At 39.6% G+C, this 22,500-nt stretch overlaps 4 protein-coding genes across 4 annotated transcripts in view; 2 read left to right on the forward strand and 2 right to left on the reverse strand.

Annotated features, from left to right (window-relative positions):
- The window catches only part of LOC137984082 (DNA polymerase alpha catalytic subunit-like), a 51,872-nt gene extending 36,335 nt beyond the window's left edge, over nucleotides 1–15,537 (forward strand). The window contains exons 45-60 of the mRNA XM_068831286.1: nucleotides 6,766–6,798; nucleotides 9,215–9,307; nucleotides 9,774–9,862; nucleotides 10,474–10,508; nucleotides 10,601–10,682; nucleotides 11,366–11,442; nucleotides 11,556–11,611; nucleotides 11,690–11,818; nucleotides 12,181–12,256; nucleotides 12,743–12,841; nucleotides 12,914–13,017; nucleotides 13,257–13,337; nucleotides 13,663–13,779; nucleotides 13,872–13,988; nucleotides 14,527–14,620; nucleotides 14,818–15,537. Of these exons, the coding sequence (XP_068687387.1) occupies nucleotides 6,766–6,798; nucleotides 9,215–9,307; nucleotides 9,774–9,862; nucleotides 10,474–10,508; nucleotides 10,601–10,682; nucleotides 11,366–11,442; nucleotides 11,556–11,611; nucleotides 11,690–11,818; nucleotides 12,181–12,256; nucleotides 12,743–12,841; nucleotides 12,914–13,017; nucleotides 13,257–13,337; nucleotides 13,663–13,779; nucleotides 13,872–13,988; nucleotides 14,527–14,620; nucleotides 14,818–14,975 (1,440 nt within the window). The 3' untranslated portion in view covers nucleotides 14,976–15,537. The remainder of the gene's footprint in view (nucleotides 1–6,765; nucleotides 6,799–9,214; nucleotides 9,308–9,773; nucleotides 9,863–10,473; nucleotides 10,509–10,600; nucleotides 10,683–11,365; nucleotides 11,443–11,555; nucleotides 11,612–11,689; nucleotides 11,819–12,180; nucleotides 12,257–12,742; nucleotides 12,842–12,913; nucleotides 13,018–13,256; nucleotides 13,338–13,662; nucleotides 13,780–13,871; nucleotides 13,989–14,526; nucleotides 14,621–14,817) is intronic.
- On the reverse strand, nucleotides 1,090–2,479 carry LOC137984084 (uncharacterized). The gene is made up of 2 exons (XM_068831288.1): nucleotides 2,183–2,479; nucleotides 1,090–1,531 (listed from the first exon to the last, which is right to left on the reverse strand). Exons 1-2 carry the CDS (start codon nucleotides 2,346–2,348, stop codon nucleotides 1,236–1,238), a joined length of 462 nt encoding a protein of 153 aa, XP_068687389.1. The 5' UTR covers nucleotides 2,349–2,479; the 3' UTR covers nucleotides 1,090–1,235.
- On the reverse strand, nucleotides 3,384–5,722 carry LOC137984083 (uncharacterized). The gene is made up of 3 exons (XM_068831287.1): nucleotides 5,415–5,722; nucleotides 4,231–4,662; nucleotides 3,384–3,892 (listed from the first exon to the last, which is right to left on the reverse strand). The coding sequence occupies exons 1-3, from the start codon at nucleotides 5,488–5,490 to the stop codon at nucleotides 3,615–3,617; spliced, it is 786 nt and encodes a 261-aa protein (XP_068687388.1). The 5' UTR covers nucleotides 5,491–5,722; the 3' UTR covers nucleotides 3,384–3,614.
- A 923-nt stretch (nucleotides 15,538–16,460) lies between the features above and the next one.
- LOC137983280 (mannose-P-dolichol utilization defect 1 protein-like) overlaps nucleotides 16,461–22,500 on the forward strand; it is a 6,459-nt gene continuing 419 nt past the window's right edge. The window contains exons 1-5 of the mRNA XM_068830481.1: nucleotides 16,461–16,605; nucleotides 16,758–16,823; nucleotides 17,815–17,947; nucleotides 20,105–20,309; nucleotides 22,191–22,500. The exon at nucleotides 22,191–22,500 is cut by the window's right edge and continues 419 nt beyond it. Coding sequence (XP_068686582.1) covers nucleotides 16,476–16,605; nucleotides 16,758–16,823; nucleotides 17,815–17,947; nucleotides 20,105–20,309; nucleotides 22,191–22,424 — 768 coding nt within the window. The 5' untranslated portion in view covers nucleotides 16,461–16,475 and the 3' untranslated portion in view covers nucleotides 22,425–22,500. The remainder of the gene's footprint in view (nucleotides 16,606–16,757; nucleotides 16,824–17,814; nucleotides 17,948–20,104; nucleotides 20,310–22,190) is intronic.

A 22,500-nucleotide genomic window follows, 5' to 3' on the forward strand; every position in this document is an offset into this window, starting at 1 on the left:
CGATATTTTGTTTTCCCTCGACTTGTCAACGCGGAGAAGTCTGACAATGACTATTCCCAGGAGTTACCGCGTTTCAACCGAAAATGGTTGGAAAAGTGTTCTTTAATCCAGGGAGCATTGCATTGATTTTGGCCCTCCTGTCAGGGGAAAAAAACACTTTTCAACGACCACAAGTTAAATCATTTCTGATCGGGGCCCCAAAATCAATCCAATACCTTCTGGATTAAGATTCATCGTCATAGCCTCGTTTGCATACACAAAAACAAAAATGGCAGTTTTCGTTAAATGTGTAGGCTTATTAAGCCCAAATGAGTAGTCGAGTATGACAGCACAGGTAAAGAACTTTGGATTAGGAGAAACTTTTTCTAGGCCGTACTTTCCCTTTAAGCGCAACGGACGGTAATCGGAAGTGATGTGTTTAGCTTCAAGCTGGGCCGACATCACCACGTTTGTGTTGCATGGTTTCAGTACTCGCGTAGACGCTTTCCGCTTGAAAATATAGACAGAAGTGCTACTCAACGACATTAAAGAAAGTTCATAATGTGTTGTCATCCATAGCTCAAAGAATTCGCTTCTCTTTATTCCCTTGCGCAACACTACTTTTGTCACCTGTTTTGCTAGGATGTTTGTCACTTTTATCAAATTTTACAAGCAGATGCATGCTTTGTTTCATTACACCACCCAGTGGAAATGCTTTGTCAGTTGACGAAGGTTGATAACAATTGATCTGATTATGTCAGTGCTTGCATGGGTTGTATATAAAGCTGCCGCAGCAAGATTTGCTTTGTGAAAGATGTTTCCTTTGTGTTTTTCCTTTCGTGATAGATAACCTCAAATTATAAGCTGGTGTGTTTCGTAAGGAAAATTATAATGATTTTTGTCGTACGTATAACTTCTAATGTATACGTGTAATAAAGTGGCTGATGCCGTTAAACAGTGCTCAATACACTTTTTAAGTGTAGAGCTTTGAATAAGAAGATATAACGGAGAGACAAAATTCTCTGTTACTCCGAGTTTCGTGCTCACGCACTCATCATAGTCATGATGTACGTTCTCATTAAACCGAGATGCTAATGGTTCCGAAAACTATCATTGTTTCGTTAGAGTGCCTTTGTTGGCGCTTATCGTAAATACGTTTTCTGCTTTTTTTGTACCCTAAAAACAACGAAAACTCGAGTGCAAGCTTTATCAGCGCTAGTTGAACCAGCTCAATTCAGTAAACTGTAGCAAAATTTTCAGATATCATCTGAGTCGTTAAAAATCTGAACAAACTCTTCATAATCCACTGATCCATCCCCCTTTGTGTCTGCCACTTTTATCATGAGGTCTATGTCTGAGTCCATGAAATCAATACGTAGTCTTGTTAGGACGCGCATTATGCCTTGAGCTTCGATAAAACCTTTCTTTTCGGCGTCAAACTCTTGAAAAACCCGTTTTAGTCTTCGTTCTCGATTCGTTTCTCGAAGGATCTGTTTTGAAATGCTTTCAAAGCTTTGGTATGATATCATTGTGTTTGGCGAATGCCCCAAACCTGTAAATAAACAATATTTATTTAGTTATTATTGTGAACTAAAAACTAAACTACAACGATCGTTTTGAAGAAATGGCTTAGCATTTTGTTTCATTGCTTCTTTTTATAGTGAACATGTTTCAGACTAGAGAATCTATGTCAGACGAGCGGTGTGTCATCTGTTAAAAGTAGATGGTTCTTTGGTTGTTTTCGGGCAGAAGAACTTATCTAGAGCAGTTCCTTTACTTTATGAGAGTGTAGATTTTCCACAGTTTTGAAGCTTTTAGTGTTGAGGTTGACGTTCAGTGTGGCTTCATCAGATCCGCAAGATTGCACATACGTAATGTAACCGAGTTGACACAAGTAGTTATAATTTGCCCATGATAACGCATTTATGCACCGCAAAAAAAAAGAAAAGTTATCCTACTGACAAGGGTTGGTCTACTATTTCATACTCCTCATTCACTGACCTTTAAAAGACTCGTCAAGGCGAAGCAATAAAGCTGTCTTTACGTAACCACTCCAGGCAAATTTTCCACCCAGGTCCCATTAAAGGATTACATGATAAATTTTTCGTGGATTTTGGATGTTTTTCTCCCAGAACCGAAAATCAGTTATGAAACTCGCATGCTGTTCTTTCCTGGTGAAAACTTAAAATTCGTGAGTTATTACCTGCGTTATGTAGTTGTTCCTTAAGTTCTTCCTCTCTGATTTCTTCGCCGAGTTCTTTGAAGACGCCTATCAGGTCTTTAACACTTATAAATCCATCAGAATCCTTGTCAAATTTCCGAAAAATCAACCGTAAATTGACTTGCTGGTGATGGGTAATCGCTGTCATTTTTAAGTTGTGTTAATTTGAGAATAACTAAAAGCCGTTATCTTGGGCGATTGTTATTAGTTTTCTCTTTCTTTGTCGCTTTCTTTTCCCTGATGGTTTTGCTCATTAAGTTAATATTGTGCTTTCGAGGAGGCGGACATTGTCTTAAAGATTGTGATGCTATTGTCCGGGTTACAAAACTTCACTATGGTTAGTCTATTGTCAGACAGGTTAATATTTGCTCAAAGGCTAATCACTGATCACAAGAGGACGGCGAAGTAACGCCATTGCGCTTTGACAATAACATAGCTTTGTCCTAGGGTTCATGCAAATTGAATCATCACTTTAAAACTGCATGATATATTTAGAGTGAAAAGGTTTGTAGTAGATAAGTTAAAAACTCGTTGGCACTGCTAATATCGTTTCTTGCATATCTCCCTTTAGGCTCCTTCGCAGCCGTTTTTAGGCTCGGTTCGTCCCTAATCTCCCTTGTAACAGTGCAGGTCGCCCGCTCTCATTTCAACACCCGGCCTCAGTTGTTCAAAACGTCGTTAGCGCTTTCCGCCTGGTTAATCACTATCCAGCTGACATGTGCTGTCAAAACCGATTGAGTTACCCGCAGAACTGTGACTTATAGCGTGGATAGAATTATCCTTTTGAACATCCCAGGCCTGGTGTTGATCGTTATTAAAACTGATCCAACATGATGGTTTATAAGAGATGTATTTATCAATGTAATGGAAATGGAACCTGTATCTTTCCGATCGATGATTCGAAGGATTAACCACTAGGTTACCGAAGACTCATGGGAGCTAAGCCATCAATTTGGCTGCTATAACATGAAACTGATGACTTAAATTTCGATGTCAGTGGCGTTCTCGCGAATGTAGTGAAGAAGATACCGAATCTTAAGCCAGGTAAATGAATAGTTCATTTGCCGACGTTCACTCTACTGAATATAACATTACAGCGTCCGGTTTTTTCTGATGAATTTCTTTGTGATTGTCTGAAAATTAATTCTTTCTAGACCCACCAAAAATCATAAAAAAGAAAAATCAATTTTAATGCGACCTTGTATTTTCCTGCGGTTTCCATCGACAACTCCTATTCCCTTGGAATTTTTACAGGTTTATTTCCTTTACTGACATCTGTTGTGCTAGCTATGTTCAGTTTGATTTGATTTTTTTTGCTTAAATCCGTCTGTTGGTCATCACTTGTCCTCCTCGTGCACAGTGGAACAAAGGACCGTACAAGAAGAATGATATATAACAGTTTCATTGGATAAATTCAAACGTTCATCATCTTTGTAAAGTCATCCCAGCCAACGAGCCCGTCGCCGTCTGCGTCAGCGGCCTTTATCATGGCCTCGATTTCGTAATCTTTAAATTCTTGACCGAGCAGTTTAAAGACTCGGTCGAGTTCTGAAACGCCGATAAAACCGCTGTTGTCGCGGTCAAAAACCTTGAAAGATTCCAATAAGATATCTTCGGGATCACTGTCTTCGAGGTTTTTAGTCATCAACGAGAGAAATTCGGGGAAATCGATGGCGCCATTTCCGTCTGAATCTAAGAAATGAGAAAAAAGAAAAGTCTGTTTTAGAAAACCTGTTTTGGAATTTATCACAATTTGATATCTGTGCCTTAGAATTGTATTATAAGGAAGTGAGCATTTTCATGGTCTGGGCTTTCTACGTGGGTTGACATTTCCGTTGTAGTCGTGAGTTATGCCGGTTTTAAAGTAATAACTTTCACCGAACATGTTTGTTGAAGGGATTTTACAGCTTAGTGTCTGGGCTTTTGGTGACTAGGTAGAAAAAAAGGCAAATCGGCTTTCTCTTCTCAATAAGTCAGACTAGTTGTCTTCACACATTTTTGGACAAAAATCAGACATTTATTCCGCTCACCTATCTGGTTCATCATGTCCATAAGCTCTGCCTCGGTGATATTATACCCGAGTGATGTGACCAGTTTCTTTAGTTCTGTTGCTGTAATGCATCCATCGCCATTGTTATCAAATACATGGAATGCTTCCTTAATTTCCCGGATTTGTTCTGAAGATAGTTTCGAAGACTTCATAATCTCCTCTTCCATTCTTGACACCTTGCGCACTGTAGGCTTGGTTTTTTCACTAGCTCCCCCTTTGTCTTTTTTTAAAGACTTGGTCTCCACTTCTTCACTATAGACGTAATCGTCGTCAGAAAACGAAAGCCGATCACTTTCCAGATCGCCGTCCTCGGTGGGTTCCGAAGACGAGACTCGGGCACTTCTTGGCGAACGTCGGCTGGACGACCTGCTATTGTTGTTTGATCTGACCATGGGAACTTTGTCATTTGTTCCTGTTTCAAAAACCGAAAGCAATAAAACAAATGATTACATTTCATCATTGGCACTCGAATTATTAGGATGCCCAAGGTTTAGACAGGGTTACACAGGTTAGACACTAGAAACTTATATTCGGAGCCGAGAAAACACTAAGAAATAAAAACATAAAAATTGGAAAGCCTTTCGCCTCTGGCAATGGCGAGGCTTTTACACAGTTCATTGCCACCACAAGTGTTTAAGGGATATAAGGGTTCTTGGATATTTAAATGAGCAAATTGATGCTTTGTTTCCACAAAAAGTACTGGACTAATTCTCTGTTTTATTTCGATGTACTGTATTTGCAAGAAACATCATAGGAAGTACTGCAGGTCACACCCTTCTTGATTTTACCCATAGTTTATACAGCTTAACGAAATAGCTCTACATACAGGAAAGCTCCAAGCGGTTAAATTCTTAAGCATCTACTGATCAACCTTTGTTTTTTATTGAAGACGTCTTTCGCTTTGATCCCTTTAGTTGTCTCCTATTTTACAATTTTGCATTTATATCACTTGATATCATGTTTCGAAAACAGAAAGAAATATATTCAGTTCCTAGGTGATGATTCTGTTTCCTTTTCTTGGCAAAAAAACATCTACCTTATGGTTTCACTTGGCGAAGAGTGCGAGTCAGTCGTTCCATAAATCTAATAAGTTTTCACTGAAACTTTTAAAATGAAGCTTTCTTTTGCGATTGGCTAGCGTGTTTTTTCATCCTTGTTACTCACCGTTTTTCTTGCCCTCCATCGAATTGTTCTCGCTCTCCGGTTCCTCCGCTATCGAGGTATAGCGACGTTGCAGCATTTCCAGTAGTCAATTTTTTCTTCTTTCTCTATCAATCAACTTGTTTACACGAGGATGAACTGCTTTAGCTCGCGTCATCCTCCAAGACACATTTTTTCATCGTCCCGATTGAAAGGGATTAAGTATTAAGGGTTTTTATGCAATTCTTAATTTCCGTGTGATTACTCTGGACCAATATCCCAATACGTCGTAATTAAAAGTTAATTACGTGCCCAAGGACTTTTTCACATTCCGTTATTGTCAAGGCGATTCTAACCAAAGGATTTCATGAATACATTAATTTAGTTCAAGAGATCACGCTTTCAAAAAGAAAAACAACAACCAATTTTCTTATTATATGATTATTGTCCGTGTACTATATGATCCGTTGATAGTGTTTGGTTTTTCAGTTTTGCTCGGCGAAGTGTATTACACGCAAATTAAAAGACATTGGCTCTAGTAAAATCTTTGAACTGGCAACTTCATTCTTATTCAAATTCTTTGAGGTGATTTTGCTTAGTTTGTGTCAAGTCAGTGTTTGTTTTAGTGGGCGGCTGGTTATGTATTTTGTGTTGAGTCAGATATACTCTCAATTCGCCCAGACTACGAAGAGAATAGACCCAACGCCGCGGTCTTGTATTTTTTCCTCATTTTTTTTCTTATTTCTAAATACTTTCTTGGTGATATCTCAGTCTAACTTTTAATCACGTTTTCGACAATCGTTTTAGCTCCAGAACGTCCTAGAAGGGAGTTGACTTTTGCTTCCTCCACAGAGTTTGGAACAAGAAACAACCCTCACATACTCGCAAATCGTTAAACTCGAACAAAACTGAATTGAAATAATCAACTCGTTGCGTTTTGCGTCTTGTCAGTAACAAAAACACTGGCAAAAGTTTTTTTATAAGTGCTCCACGGATAATCTGTCAGCAGGGGACGTTTGTTGGTAATTTTAAAGGTATAAAATTTTCTTTTGTCGAAAGGAGGTCTGGAACATTCGAAAGTGGTTAACATTGGTTTTTTATCTGCGTTTGGACTTCAGATTGAGCCCCATCCCCTCTAATTTATCACGAAGTCTTTTTTGGTTAAATGTGTGCATCTGACCTGTTAGTATGGCACAATTAGGTAATAAAACAGTCTTCACTCTCACTATGTCTTCCTTGCGATCGAGTGCCTCCCACCCCGGCACTATTTATCACGCAGTCTTTTGGTTACAAGCGCGCATGTGACCTGTTAGTATGGCACAATTAGGTATTTAAACATTCTTCACTCTATGTCTTCCTTGTTTCCTTCTTGCAGATCTTGATGAAAACAAAGGAACTTGTCCAAAACGTAAGAACTTTATAATTAGACTTAAGAATGAAAATACTTGACATTTGAATTTATTTGAAGTTAAGCTATTTTGAACAGGTAGTGTTAGAGCGAGTTTCAGTGGAGTGTCGTAAAACCAAAACCAAAGTAATTTGGCCAATCAAAAAGGACGGACACAATCCAGTAAACCAATCAAAACTCGAAATAATTACACGTAACCGACACAAAGCGCGGGAAAATGTGCACGCGCAAGCCACGATTGGTTTTGGTTTCACTTGGGATTGGTTGAAAAAGTGTCGCGAGAACTTTGAACCAATCACTGAGTGAAGTAATGCAAAACCAATGCAATTCGCTATTGGACCTCTTTAGCTGGTACGTTTTGTTTTCCCATTTCAGACCACGTGATGTTCCCAAGGGAATTTTCCTTTTGTTTTTACATAAGTTATGCATACATATGCACGTGCATAAGACTACATTTAAAAGAAACTGTTCCCTGGAGTAACATCACGTGGTCTGAAATGGGAAAACAAAACGTACAAGCTAAAGAGGTCCATTACTTTCGACACTCAATTGAAAACCGCTCCGACTAAGGTTATTTGAGACGTTATTGGAAAAACTTTACCATCTTACGATCTGAAGTCGCAATAAACGTACGTACAATATATTATAACGCTTATTATTAAAAACTAGATCATTGGATAATGCAATTCTAGAGTTTTGATTGCCTTAGCCATCATGGTATATGAGCTATTCAGGATACCATGCTCTAGAAGTATTAGTAAGCTTCGGATTTTTTGTTGTACAAATAAAATAGGGAAGATTTATCCATAATTTTATAAGCATTTTTACTAATTCCACTTTCCACTCGTTGCTTGTTGGTTATGAGATGATTACAGTCATCCATCAAGGCGCGTAGCTATCATCTGATATCCAAAGCAGAATAATTCTTAAATAACTTTCAACAAATATTGTGGGCTTTCTCTCGAGCTCGTACTCAATTCAGTCCTTTGTATTCCTGCTGGTGACTGGTAACAGGGGCGGATTTAGGGGGGGGGGGGGGGGGGCCGAGGCGGCCGCGGCCCCCCCTTTCAGTTCGTCGGAGATTTTTTTTTTTGTCAAAAGATACAATAATTTTATCATTTTGTAAGCAGTCTGTCGGAGCTTTTGATTTTTTTAGCCAAAGCGTGATTTTTCGCTAATAGTATGACCAAAGTTGTGCGAATAAACTTTCAACTTACAGGGGCTAATATTATCCTTTCGAAATGAGGAAGAAGACTGGATGCGAAATACTTGTCTACAGTCAACCTATCTTACAGAGACTGTAACAACGTAAAATCTTAATGCCTATATATATAATTATATATATTTTGTGACTTTGAGGCGAAGAGTCAAAAACCATGCATCATTATAACCATAACTTATAATTTTATTCAATATGGAATCCTGATACATTACGTTCCAGATTGCACCAGAGTGCATGTAAGAGTACCCAAATTTTCAAAAGTTTCTGGGGGGCATGCCCCCAGACCCCCCTAGAAAGTAGCGCCTAAGGCGCTACTGAGGCGCGCTAACGCGCGCTGATTAGTATTCTTGTTCGGCCCCCACTTTCAAAAAATGCTGGATCCGTCCCTGGGTAAGATATATACCCGGGACTTGTTGACTCTGGCTCTTTTACTTGTCAGAAGAAAAAGTTATCTCCTTTGTGAGGTCCGCTTTTCTTTGTCAATCAATAGGGCATTTCCGAGTTCAAGTCTGCCTCCTCTTCAAAGCGAGTCTAAGTGCGAAGTTTTTGTAATGGTAATTAGTTCTACTTTACATATGAATGAAAACTAATTTTCATAACAAAAACGTCGTACTTAGACTCGCTTTGAAGATGAGGCAGGCATGAACTCGAAAATGGCTTATTGACCAATCATATTGTTTCAATGTATCACGTTAAACTTAAAGGGACCTCCACTAAAACAATAAAATAACTTTAAACCACAGAACATCATTTTTACAATAAACATTGTTCCCAATTTTTCCAATGAATGCGTATGTATCTGAAATAAAGAAATTTCAAGAACGCTCGTTTTGGTTTTCAAATTTCCGGAGCGCCACCATCTTGAATAATTGTGACGTGCCGTGGTTGCCCTACTGTTTCAACAAAAGGGAACCACGACACGTCACAATTATTCAAGATGGCGGCGCCGGGAAATTTGTAAGTGAAAATAAGTGATTCTAAAATTCGTTTTTATCGATACAAACACTTTTTTGAAAGAAAATTGTCGATCAAATTTGATTGCAAGCATTATTTTTTTCGGTTTAAAACTATTTATTAGTCGGAGTGGAGGTTCCCGTTTAACGTTTGGTATTTTCTGATGTAAAGACTGCGCCGTTAACTCAGTTGTCTACACTAAATGTTCATGCAAACTGGCATGGTTTTGTTATTTTTTAGTTGGGACTTGATGTTATCTACGGTGACACGGATTCCATTATGATTAATACCAACAGCAACGATATTGGTGAAGTTCGCAAGATTGGAAACAAGGTCCGTGTTTTCAGAAGATTGATGCTTCGATTGTATGCCTTTGCGTCGTGAACGGCAGGCAAAAGCGTGAGGTCCAACGTATAAGTCACCCAGTTTCCAAAGTTGATCGTCGGTTCGTTTTGTAGAAATAGCGTATGGCTAAATACCATAGTTTGGAACTTTTAGACAAATGTATATATAAGAAGTCATTGAACTCTGTAAACCAATCAAAAGCGATATGAAACGCGCTTGAGCCTCGTTCGCACGCTTTTCCCCGCGCTAATCACCGGTTTGCATGTCGTAAGGTGATGAGCCACAATAGTTTCTTGGTTTTTATGTACGATATTCACTTTTCCACGTCTGTCTTTTGGGTGGTCTGAGGCTTTCTTTCGGAGCAAAGCCGGCAGAGCAGACAGTGTATCCAGAATACCTTAAACGTCTGCTTTAAGGATGCACAGTCGAGCCCTTTTGTTTTATTTTACTTTAGGTAAAAGGGGAGGTGAACAAGCTTTACCGATTGCTAGAGATTGACATAGATGGGATTTTTAAGTCTATGCTTCTACTAAAGAAAAAGAAGTAAGTTGAAGTAATTTTGACCTTGCAGTTTTTTTTTAATGTTTTTTCTTTATTTGAGGGGAGGGAATGGCTTCGTGGTGAGAACACCAGTTTGACATTGTTGGTTCTGTACTCTGCCCTGGAGTGGGAGGCGTGGTGGCCTCATGGTTAGTGTGCTCGACTCCGGTTCTAGTGGTCCGGGTTCGGGTCCTGGCCGGGACATTGTGTTGTGCTCTTGCGCAAGACACTTTTTTCCCACCATGCCTCTCTCCACCCAGGTGTAGAAATGGGCACCGGCGAAATGCTGGGGGTAACCCTGCGATGGAGTGGCATTCCATCCAGGGGGAAGTAGAAATACTCCTAGTTGCTTCATGCCATGGAAACCGGGATAAGCTCCGGCCTGATGGGCCACTTGGCTCGTATTCAGACTTTACCTACTCTGCCCAGGAAGTCTCCTTTCACTGCCAACCAATATTTGAGCCAATTTAATTTGATAAGGAGCTCAATTTGAAATCCATATCCACTTGTTTGCTTGTCCGCTTGCCGACTTTTTCCCGTCTGTAGCCCAATCATTGTCAGCAGAAATTGTTGTTGAATAATAATTGTCTGGTGCCTTTTCTTTCTACCTCAAGGTACGCTGCCATCAGTATCTCCGAAAACGAAGATGGTAATTTATTTCTCCTATAGAATTTGAGGATTGTTATGGATTTCTACTGTATTTTATGTATAGGAACAGAGCAAAATTTCCTTTTTTTTCAGGAACGTTGAATGAAGTGAAGGAAATGAAGGGCTTAGACATTGTGAGAAGGGACTGGTGCGACCTTGCGAAGGATGCTGGGAAGTACGGACTTCGCTATTTGCATTAGTAGTAAACTTTTTATTAAAATACACAAAAAAATCAAACGTTCTAGAAGATATAATCGTATTGACCGTTCTCCATACACTCATGCACTTCGTAGGGTTATCCCAGAAGTTTACAAGAACCTTCCATTCTTGGGGAACATCGGATTTGGTGGTCACTTCGTATATTCCAATCTCCCTCTTTCAGCTTATTTATATAATAACACTAAATAGGCGGTCACGCCAAAACGCAGACTGCAGACCAGGGGTAAAATATGGCGTTACCCTCACTATTATTGAGAGCTAAAAATGTTATTTAGGCCTAATTCAGGCTAACCGAATTTTCATTTTACAGACGGTCTGCACAGTCTGCGTTTTTCAGTGTCCCCTAAATAGGCGAGCGTAGCCAATGACTGTAAGTGCTAATGAATTCGAACGAAAGGAAATGACAAAGTGTAGGGTAAAATCTGTAAACAATCAAGACAAAAATCGGACCCCTCAAAAATAGTGCACTGGTTAAAATGGACAAACGAAAGCAAGAAACAAGTTTTGCGAATCTGAAACGCGAGAACAAACAAACGAACACGCGAACACAGGCGAATTAGTAAAATGAGAAGTTGGAGACATCTACCTACTGTTTAAACAAAGTTAACCTAAAGGTGTTAATTTTCCTGTTATTCGTAGCTATGTGCTGGCACAAATTCTCTCTTCACAAGCACGAGAATCGATTGTGGAAAACATCCATGACTATCTAATGTCAGGTATGATGGCTAATGGTACTCGCTTTCAGATTTATTGCGGACATGCCTTCATTCACTTGCCGTATTTTATCGCTGAGTTATTATCAGCTCAATAATTTCATTCCTTTTTTCAGTTGGAGAAAAAGTCTCTGAGGGGAAAATAGACCTGCAGAAATTCGTCATCAACAAGGTTTGGCATGGATTTGTCTTGAATCAAGAAAAATGACGATAAAATAACCTGACTAATTTTTTGCTGTTTCTTTTTTAGCAATTGACAAAATCACCCCATGACTACCCGGACAAGAAATCGCTGCCTCACGTTAACGTTGGCCTGCGCTTGCTCAGTAAAGGAAGGAAAGTTAACGCTGGTGACACCATCCCCTACGTCATTTGTGATGTAAGTAAAATGGCATCAACCAAATTACCTTGGGAAAGCCCGCGATGTTGTGATAGAGCCACGCTTCACCAAACTGGATAACTATTTATGCAAAGAATTCCCCTAATAAACATATGGCGTTATAGTAATTTCAAATAATGAAAGAACATGTTTTCCTAGGATGACTGCGTCAGTTTAGAAAAACTGCTATCAATGCAGGTCCTGCGTTGATAGGTTTATTGCATTGATTGCTTGTCTGTTTATGACTTGGTGAATTGAAGTAGTCAATTAGTCGATCGTAAATATTTAGCGGCCCTTTGGAGAACTTTAGGGCCAGGTGGTTGGCAAAATGTCAGTTCAGATTTGTTTTCCGGTTATTTTAGGACAGTTCCACTCTAGCTGCTACGCAGCGAGCCTATCATCCGGACGAGTTTTGCAAGTCGGAGACACTAAAGATTGGTATCCTTTCAACATTAATAAAAGAATGCCTTTCCTGTTATCAGGCGAAGAATTGGTTCGCATGTTTTAAAAACTGGTTTGTTAAATAATGAAGCAAGCGTCTCTTTGTAAGACCATGAGGTTTTAACAGAGATGAGTTTACAGCTTTCATGAAAGCCAAAGCTCTATCAGTTTCGTTTTTACATTTTTTTCAGCATGAAAACGGAGACAAAAAGAGATAATAAGATTTATTCGGCATTTCTACCAAGCTAACTTCATCTAAATGGAGGCCCTAGTAACTGCGCGGTTTTAGATATTTGAACATTTTGGGGATTTTCGGAACTGTAGAGCAACTTTGGGCAGTTCTGGCGTAATTTTCGGGCGGCGTGGGTGCTAAGCGTTGTTGTTGGTTTTTTTTGTTTTTGTTTTCTTGAGGCAAACAAATCAGTAAGGGATACAAAGCCACTGTCCTTTACAAATGTTTCCCTTGACGTATAACAACAACAGACGTAAAATACTACCTTGCTAATCAGGTTCATCCAGTTGTATCTCGTTTGTGTGACCCTATCGACGGCACGAATGCTGCACATATCGCCCAGTGTCTTGGTGAGTAAACATGTTTTGATACATCATCAGACCACCGGACTGTTGCTTTACTAACGTATGACCATTGCGCAGGGCTGGATCCATCTGGTTACCGTGGCAACTCTGCTCATGGAGATGACGAAAATGATGCAATGCTTGGTGGCCAGGCCCAGATGACAGACGAGGAAAGATTTAAGGTCGGTCTGGGCTTGTTTTTATTGTTTAGATCAACTACTTTTTGGAGCCACCTGAAATTTTTCAGGTGACTACATGAGACAATTGCTTAAATTGTGCAGATTAGAGCGAGGATCATTTCTCCCTTTCGTAGTAACTACTTTTGTTTCAGTTGTGGTCATAGGGCATTCGATTGAAATCGCTTAAAGAAATTTGCTTGTTAAAAGGTTTCCGCTCATGATGTCTTATTTCTGCCCCCAAGGATTGTGAACTGTTCCAAGTGAAGTGCAAAGTTCCTAGTTGTGGACGGGAAACAACACTGGAGGTCCTGTTTAAAAATTCCGTAAGTGCATACACCTTATTCCAAAATGGCCGCTATTTAGATATTCTTTTGTTTTTATTCAAAATTAGACCTTGATGCCTCGTTCAAGGCAAAATATTCTTTTGAATTTTCAGCTCAAGAACGAGGCATCAAGGGCTAAATTGAATAAAAACAAAAGAATATTTAAATGACGGCCATTTTGGAGTAAGGTCTATATGATGCGTGGCTCCGATTTCCAATGTATGAACCTCTAAAAGTTCTCTCAGTGATTTTCCCTGATAAAGGGCTTGTGCCGTGAAGTTTTGTTCTGTAACAGTGGACGCACTTGTCTTTTCTTGTTTTTCAGTCGACCCCATGTGGCGTGAATGCTATATGCCCCCATTGTAAAAACCTGTACAGCGCAGGCGCTGTGTCCAACCAACTGACTGTTGCCGTGCGGAGACACTTAAAGGAGTATTACCTGGTGACAATCAAATTTTGAAGTATTTGAATTAGTTTTTTTTTATTTGTTTGAATCTATTCATCAGTTCACGTGTCTTCATCTCTTTTCCACAGGGATGGCAGAAATGTGATGACCCGTCCTGTGGTTACCTCACTCGTCAGGTGCCTCTGACTCGTCAACGCGGGGCTTCCACTTGTCCATCATGCTGCAGGGCCCATCTGCATTCTGTGGTGAGTATTATGGGCGCGTATCGAGTCTTGCACGTGATATCAGTTTGCTTAAGTCACTACAAACTACCATTAAATAACGGAAAACTCATTTTGGGGTGCATGGATGGCGCAGTGGTGAGAGCACTCGCCTCCCATCAATGTGACCCGGGTTCGATTCCCAGACTCGGTGTCATATGTGGGTTGAGTTTGTTGGTTCCCTACTCTGCATTGAGAGGTTTTTCTCCGGGTACTCCGGTTTTCCCCCACCTCAAAATTAACATTTGACTTGATTTGCGTCAATTGTTAATTTCAGTTTACAGTGTTCCCAATTGGTACTCCAGCGCGAGAACGACTACACTTAAATAATGTTCCTTTCCTTTCCTTTTTCATATGCTCTCATACAGACAAATTTGTCGCTTCGTGTTTTTGTCATGAGGAACACAATGTCAGCGTAGGAGGCCGATTTGTTCCAGTGCCCCATAAAAGTCATGAGAGTTGAAGGGCACACATGAGGAGTTTTTAATTATACTTGTGTTTATTTCCTCGTTATTTCTTTCAGTACTCGGACACAGCACTCTACACGCAGCTCTTGTACTACTCCCGATTGTTCGACTTGGATTACGCGCTCAAGAACTCCAAAGATGACAAGACACGTGAGTTTTGGACGTTAAGTTTCAAGTCGCTTTTTAAAATTAACCTTGGGATTTGTTTTGTTATCCTTCCTGGTGATTCCTTCTGTGTTGCGTATGACTTAACTCATTAAACTTGAGCAGACTGGTTCCTCAACAACAATTATAACGCATAGACCGAATGCATAAATGGCATTTTTTTTCCCTTTTTTTGTCTTTAGTGCCTTTGTCTTCGCTCAAAATGCTTGATGTGGATTCTACGCTCAATTCAGTAAAACCATTTTACACACTTGTTCATTCGACAGTGGCCAAAGTTCTTAATGCAAATGGTTATTCAGAAGTTAATCTCGCAAAACTGTTTAGTGGTTTCTCCTTTTAGTGGAAACGGATTGAATCATAGATGACAAATGGAAGGAAAACAGTCATCTTGATTTATTGCTTATATTTTACTAATTAAGTCCCACCCATGCGTCAGTTTTTCGTTAATTCAATACTGCAAGAGTGATGGCAGATCAGATTATAGTTAACCTGCTCTAGGCTCAAAACTGCAGCTGTGACAGTGTCACACTTCGCATGCATTTTTCCCGCACTTGGTCTCTGCTTCGCCTCGCACAGCATTCCACGGTTCTGTCATGAACCAATGCTGTACGCTAGGGCGGATGTTTGCCCTAGATTAGTGTGTTTTGTTTAGCCCTTGTACATGTACTTACTGTAGACAATCAGCTTTGTATTCGGAGGGAATTATATATATTTTTTTCCCCATTGATTTTGGTGGGAAAAATTACATGTAGCCTTATAGCTTTACGTCCTACTGAAAGGCGTTGCACGCTTTTGTAAATACGAATTTTCTATTCCGGAGATTGTAATTTTCTTACATTCACGTGTTTCTAGGCATTTTTGTATCCTTTGTTTTAGATTTATTAAAATTTAATGTTGCAAGATCTTTGATTGCTTTGTTTTGTTTTGAGTTTGAGATGTTTTGGTGTGGGACTTTTCATCCATTCCGTCACATTCTTCATAAAACCCAAACTTGTTGTTTCTGCAAAATTTCATTGTCCGACCTTTTAGGTGATATATTTGTTTTATACAAGGAACTCTCAATTCTGTCCAGTATATTCCTTGTTAACAGCATAGAAACACGCGCAAATGTTCGCGCCCTATACTGTACAATCTTAAGCCTGGTTCACACGTACTACTTAAATGCAAACGCTAGGGAAGTAAGACAAGCAAGTCCTCTTTCCAAGATGGTGGACGAGAATGAACCTGTGTGTTTTTTTAACCTTGCGTTTGCGTTTCCCCGGCTCACACGTGAGAAGTGCAAACGCAAGAAAATAAAAATTTTTCTATTCTTGCGTTTGCATTTGCGTCGTACGTGTGAATCAGGCTTTAAAGGCGCCCGAAAACGAGAAAACATTGTTTCCCAAAATGTTTCCACGGTGCGCAAACGAGGAAATATTTGCTTCCGCAGTAGGCCATTTCCGAGTTCATGTCTGCCTCCTCTTCAAAGCGATTCTAAGTGCGAAGTTTTTGTTATAAAAATTAGTTTTCATTTCTATGTAAAGTAGAACTTATTACCATCACAAAAACTTCGCACTTTGACTCGCTTTGAAGAGGAGGCAGACATGAACTCGGAAATGGCCTATTTTTCGGGGAATCGTACTACCCGATAAATGAATGAAGGGGGTAGTTTCGAGAGAATCTGTGGTGCTGCGTCGGTGGGGAAGTAGTATACAAAAATTTTGGTTTTATCAACGGAGTTGATAATGTAAATTGGCCACCGTACAGAGATTCTAAAAGCGTTCGCGCTTCGTCAGGGCGATTCGCTCCGATAGTCTGGGAACGAATGTCTGTTTTATGGAAATATCATTACGCTTACACAATGGTGATGGTGAGTTTCGACGTGGATTCCAAGATGGCCGTCGGCGAATTTTTCTTCACTCCTTTGGTTCTCTTGATCGTTCCTAAATCTTGCCACGATGAGTTTTTCATCCACCTTAACTTTCTTGATGGTACGTGAAACTTAAATTAAACGAATGAGGATTAAGATGCTTTGCATTTTTGGATTGAGCATAATATCTGAATATTCACAGCGGCTGAAGTTCAATACCTTGTTACGAGGTCAAAAGATCATTTGCTACGGTACCATCTTTTTCCCTTGCAGTTCCCTGCCTGAAGATCGCAATTAGTAAAACATTGGGGTATGGCATTGTAGTTGGTTCTGCAATGAGTAAGTTCGCTCTTTATCAAGAAGATTTTACGGATCTTTCTAGCATATCATGGGTCGTTCCATTTTTTATCCGCATGCCCACTAAGGTTGGCGTGTTTTTGCAATGGTGGCTTCGGATTTTTTCTTCAAAGAAGCTGCCAAAATTTGGACCCCTCAGACATTTTTTTCAAAGGTGTCGACGAAATGTCAACCCTTCGGATTTCATTTTTCACAGGGTGCCGACAAAGAATTGAGGGTACAGATTTCAGCTATCCTTAGGGAAGGGGGGTGCGGATAAAAAATGGAACAACCCCATTCATGCCGCACTCTTTGCGACAAGTGTGTGGGTTCTTTTACGTCCCACAGGATTATGAATTCCTTAGGTGCATTTGATCATATTCACATGTTAATTTGCGCCTAAGAAATATTAAATATTATTATGAACATTGAAGGCTTGTGAGACAAGGCCTACGGTTTATCGTCCTTATCTGAGAAGACTAGAGAGTCTAACCTTTTGCAGATGTCATTACAAAGGCAGCATTTTCTGCTCAATTAATTATTATCTATTATATTGATTGATATAGATATCAATTATTAGCTTTCATCAATTGAGCATGCTGCGTTTGTAGTTCCCAGTGTTGTGGTCTGTCTTCTGTGGTGTATCATGGTTGGGAGGGCAAATGCTCAGAGATACTTGCTACACCAAGCTACTCTAAAATCCCAGGGTAAATTAAGATATATGACACAATATAATTGTGACTGTATTCTTTAAAATTAGGGAAATATATTTGTGATACCCTATTATCTTTAATAATGAGCCAGACATGGAACTGTGCAACATTAATTTGGTTCAACAATAATATTATTGGTGAAATATGTGCCTTGAATCTTTTATTTGAGATGAAATCTTTTTTTCCTTTGCAAGTTTGAGAATGTCATGGTTCTTGCAAATGATATCTTTTTTTCTGGTGGCTTTTTTTACCTTCAAAAGCACAGTTTATTTTTCTTGCAGTCAAGATACCACAGATAATCAAAATCATACAGGCATCTAGTGTGGAGGGTCTCAGCTTGCTGTCATTTCTTCTTGAGCTGACTGCCCTGACTGCAACTGCATCATATAGTGCTGCCAAGGGTTTTCCATTCAGGTACCAAATTTAAGTGAAATGAACCTTTTATTTAAGTGACTGCAGTCAGGGATTTCACCCACAGAGTTCAACCTTTCATACCACCTTTTGTAACAGAACAAAGTACATATACTGGCCAGCAGCTTTAACTTAAATGGAGATACATAAGGATTTCACCCAATAATTCAGAAGTTAAAACCACTTACAACGCAACTCCAAAGAAAATTTTGCTCACACTCTCATCAGGGGTTTCAATAAAATATTAGGGAGCTTAAGCAACAACAAAGGCGACGGCAACAAGAACATCACAAATTTGCATCTTCAGTGGGCAAAAACAAAAGCTTTGCACACCCTGCACGTGCATTTTTCACTTTTGTCCATTTCTTTCCCAAATTTTAGGTTTTGTGAAGAACGTCAGCACTTGAGGATAAATTTTCATTTTCTCCCCTAAATCATGTGCTGTTCCGACCAGTGTCATTTTTGAGGAACTACCACACCCTTGTCATGTTAAAAAGGTTGAAATAGTCATTAAGCGATTAAAATAACTCAAATTTATATTTTGAGATTACTCTTATTGCCGTCGCCACTGTCATTTCTTAAGCTCCCTATCACTTGAAGTTGGCAGTTGGTTTGAGTAGAATAACTGACTGTCATCATCAACAAAATGAATTTTAATCTTAGGTTTGAAAGAATCTGTCTTTAATTACTTCAAGCTAGGGAAAAACTATCTGACTTCTGTGTGAAATGTGTCATGCTTAATATTTTTCCCTTGGGCTTGAATGTTCAGGAAAAAACTGTGACAGATTAAATTTTCTTTTACATGTAGATGTTCACTTTTACTGAAAGTTAAATGTTGCTTTGAATGTTAAAGCCATCCTGCTCCATGCAATAACAAGATAAGTAAGGCCTGCTCTAATGCTGCATGATTGTCGATGATAGTTTGGTAATGTAGTGTGTTAATGGGTTCAATGTTCTCACCAGGATTTTGTCTTTGGGATTCCCAGGGCCCTTTTCCTGAAAAATAGGTGCCGTGCAAGGAGCTTAAGTGGCACAAAGTTACTTGCGCTTCATAACCAGGGTGGAAAACATTCTGTGTGATTTCTCTATTTCATCAAGGCACGTTCATATTGGAATCCTTGCAATGGTGGCCCTTCGACAATATTGTAAACATATTTGATTTGTTGCCTCTAGACTGATCTTACATGTCATGATCTTTTTGTCTGCTTCATAGGCAAGCCATGTGTATTGCAACTGCCATGCACTGTGAAAAACATGGTCTTTCTTCAATGAAACAGCTTTATGATCTTTGCTTCCTACGTTGTCCTCTTCACCAGCATTACGTTGATCTTCTCCACTTTCTTAAATCGTTGGTACTTAAGGGCGAAAGAATTAATTTTTTCTGTGGCACGAATATCAGCGGGCACAAGCAATCATTTAAATTGTTACACAAAGTACCAACTTGATTCAACATGGCGGTCAAGCTACGCTCGTGTGACCGACGAAGGCAAAAGTCAAATAAATTGAAGGCTTTAAATACTTTGATAAACTGCTTTTATTCAGTTGAAGAAACAAAGAGCTGGAGTCTTCGCTTGACCATTAAAAAATTCTAACTTACTTCTAAAACTCTGTTTTGCTCATAGCATCCTTGTGCACCCAGGTGGGTGTATTTGCATGGCTTTTAGTGCGCCATTTCTATTTTTCTTGCGGGAATCCCGCAAGGGCACAGCATGGTGAGAACAAGTATCAAGTATTTATGAGTCAATGAGTCATGAGTTAATGAGTCAGTGAGTTAGTGCACTTACCCTAACCCATAAAATGAAAGCTAAAATTTCAGAGAGTTCTTAGGCCTAATCACTGAAACAAGTGCTTATGCTTAATCAGTAAATTATTGCTATATTGACTGTGAGTCTCATTGACTCATAAATCATGGGACTCCGGTGAGAACACTATGGGTTAACTCACACACAATGTTCATCATTAAATCCTCCGTTATTCTTTTTTCCTTTCCCGCCACTACACATTCCCAGATGTACTAGTGCCAGTACATTGTCAGTCATTTACAACAGTATTTTAACTTATTTGTAGGGAAGATAGGTGATGGTGCAAGATTGTGATCACAAGTCGACAATCATTCAACATCTGACCAAGGTTTTATAATTTCTTCATTATATATTGCAGCTCCTGGGGTGAGAGTCTCTTCATGTCAGTCCAGACGACTTTCCTTGTTGTCGTGTACTTCTACTACACCAACAAGGTTCTACTCTGTGTTTTGTTCCCTCTCCTTTATGGCGGCATTGTTTATGCTCTAATTTCTGGTATAACGCCAATGTCAGTCCTCATTCAGCTAGCCTCAATGCAAGTTGCATTTATAGTGATTAGTAGGGTGAGTGACATCTAATTTAACATAATTTATTTTTGTTCAACTTAAATAACCCATTGACACCTCAAATGCCCTAGGGTGCCCCAAGCTGACGAGTAGAATCATGTGGCGTTAGACAGTAAAGTCTCACTCCCAGAGGTCAATGGGTTAAGTTCAGGGCTTAATCTCTAGGTCTTGCCCACAAATTCTTGAAGGACTGTGATCATAACATTGTGCGAGAGTAATAGACTTAGCCCTCCCCCCATAGTCATTGTTATGTGTCATTGATCACGTGCGCTTTAGTTTCCAAATAAGGCAATGACATGTGATTGAAAAATTGTATGGTGAATTGTGAGTTGAACAGTGCGTCAATTTTTGCGAGTTTGCCGATTAAGTAGCTGAGTAAAACACAATGCAATCGAGTGAGTTTATAGTTTACAGATAGGGTGTTCGGTGTAACATTACATTATTGACTTTTTGTATTATTATTTTATAATGTAAAAGGTAAAGTCACTGCTTACGAGCCTAGAAGGCTCATCAGGCCGGCGCTTATCTCCGGTTTCCGTAGCATGAAGCGACTAGGAGTTTTTATACTCCCCCCTGGATGGGATACTAGTCCATCGCAGGGTTATCCCCAGCATTATGCCGGTATCCATTTATACACCTGGGTGGAGAGAGGCACCGTGAGAGTAAAGTGTCTTGCCCAAGAACACAACACAATGTCCCCGGCCAGGCCCCGAAGCCGGACCACTCGATCGGGTGTCGAGCGCACTAACCATGAGATTCCTTGTATGATTGTTGCTAGCCCTTTGTGCAATGGGATGAAAACAGACAAATCCTAATGTATTATCTGCACCTTTTTGCAAAAGTTGGGAAAAATCAGAGTTCCAGGTAGGATTTGAACCTTTGACCTTCACAACATTGGTCAGATGCTCTACCCAATGAGCTATTAAGACCTCCTGAAAAACTAGCTCACTTAGGAATGATTTTCAGTTGAGAGTCCAACCTGTGTTACAGAGGTCATAGGTTTAAAGTCTGCTCAGGATTTTTCAGTTGCCCTTTCAGTTTCACCAGAAACCCATAAGGGTTGAAACATGTAACAGCCCCTTGTGTGCTGGGAAGCAAGCTTCTGAATATTCAATTTGTTAAGTACCATATTTGGAACAACAAGAGAGAAGCATTCAACCAATCAGTTCGCAAGAACACCGTGACGCAATACCACTGATGTTCTCGAGCAAAATTAACTGGAGCAAGGGGTTTCTAAATATGGTATTTAGCACTGAATATTCGGAAGCTGTGAACATGTGTTACATGTTTCAACCCTTATGGGTTTCTGGTTTCACCCAATGCCACAAACGTACCTTATCATCTTTCTTGTGGGCACATTACACCATGGTGATTATTATAATAATAATAACAACTAGTAGTAATCTCGGATTATTGCAGTGCGTTCGACAGTCTCTTAGCCTGTGTGTTTCTGTAGGGTTCCATGCGAGGGTGCCCCCAGCAAACAACAAAAGATTTTTCAGGGCGGCTATTTTGGTGTCCCTTACAGAGAAAAATATTGATTCCTTTTGGCAAGACCACACAATCACCCAATCTGAAGTAAATTAGGACGTGTTCTCCTTCGATCAAGCGTAATAATAATTATATACCATCAATAGGTGCATTTGGGAAATGTGTTGCTTGAGATTTGATCACATTTTTATAATTTTAATAGTACGAAAAAAAGTTATATTTGGAAGTTGTGCAATCAGTGATTTAATTGCCTGTCCTTTGGTATGTGTAACAATACTGTGACCATGGTATTCTCTCTTCATGGTTCAACCAACAGAACTGGGTGTTCCCAGAAATTACAATATTTAAAATATTTCAAGTTATTCATCGTTTTCATTTCTGTTACAGCTTGTGCAGATAGTTACAAATTTTCGGAATGGCCATACAGGTCAGCTGTCATTCATTATGGTGCTGTTGTTATTCCTCGGAGCCATGGCCCGCATCTTTACCACGATACAGGAGACTGGTGACAATGTCATGCTTGTGACATTTCTTGTTTCCACATCACTCAATGCTACACTAGTGCTACAAGTTTTGTATTATTGGAATGTCCAGGCAGAATTGAAGGAAAAGCAAGCGTAACTCTGTTACTCAAATTTGCCAGAGTGCCTTATGTTATTTCAGACTTCATTTTTCTAATTTCGTAGTTGATCCATTT

This window comes from Montipora foliosa, chromosome 13 (assembly GCF_036669935.1).
Source record: "Montipora foliosa isolate CH-2021 chromosome 13, ASM3666993v2, whole genome shotgun sequence".
Lineage (NCBI taxonomy): Eukaryota > Metazoa > Cnidaria > Anthozoa > Scleractinia > Acroporidae > Montipora > Montipora foliosa.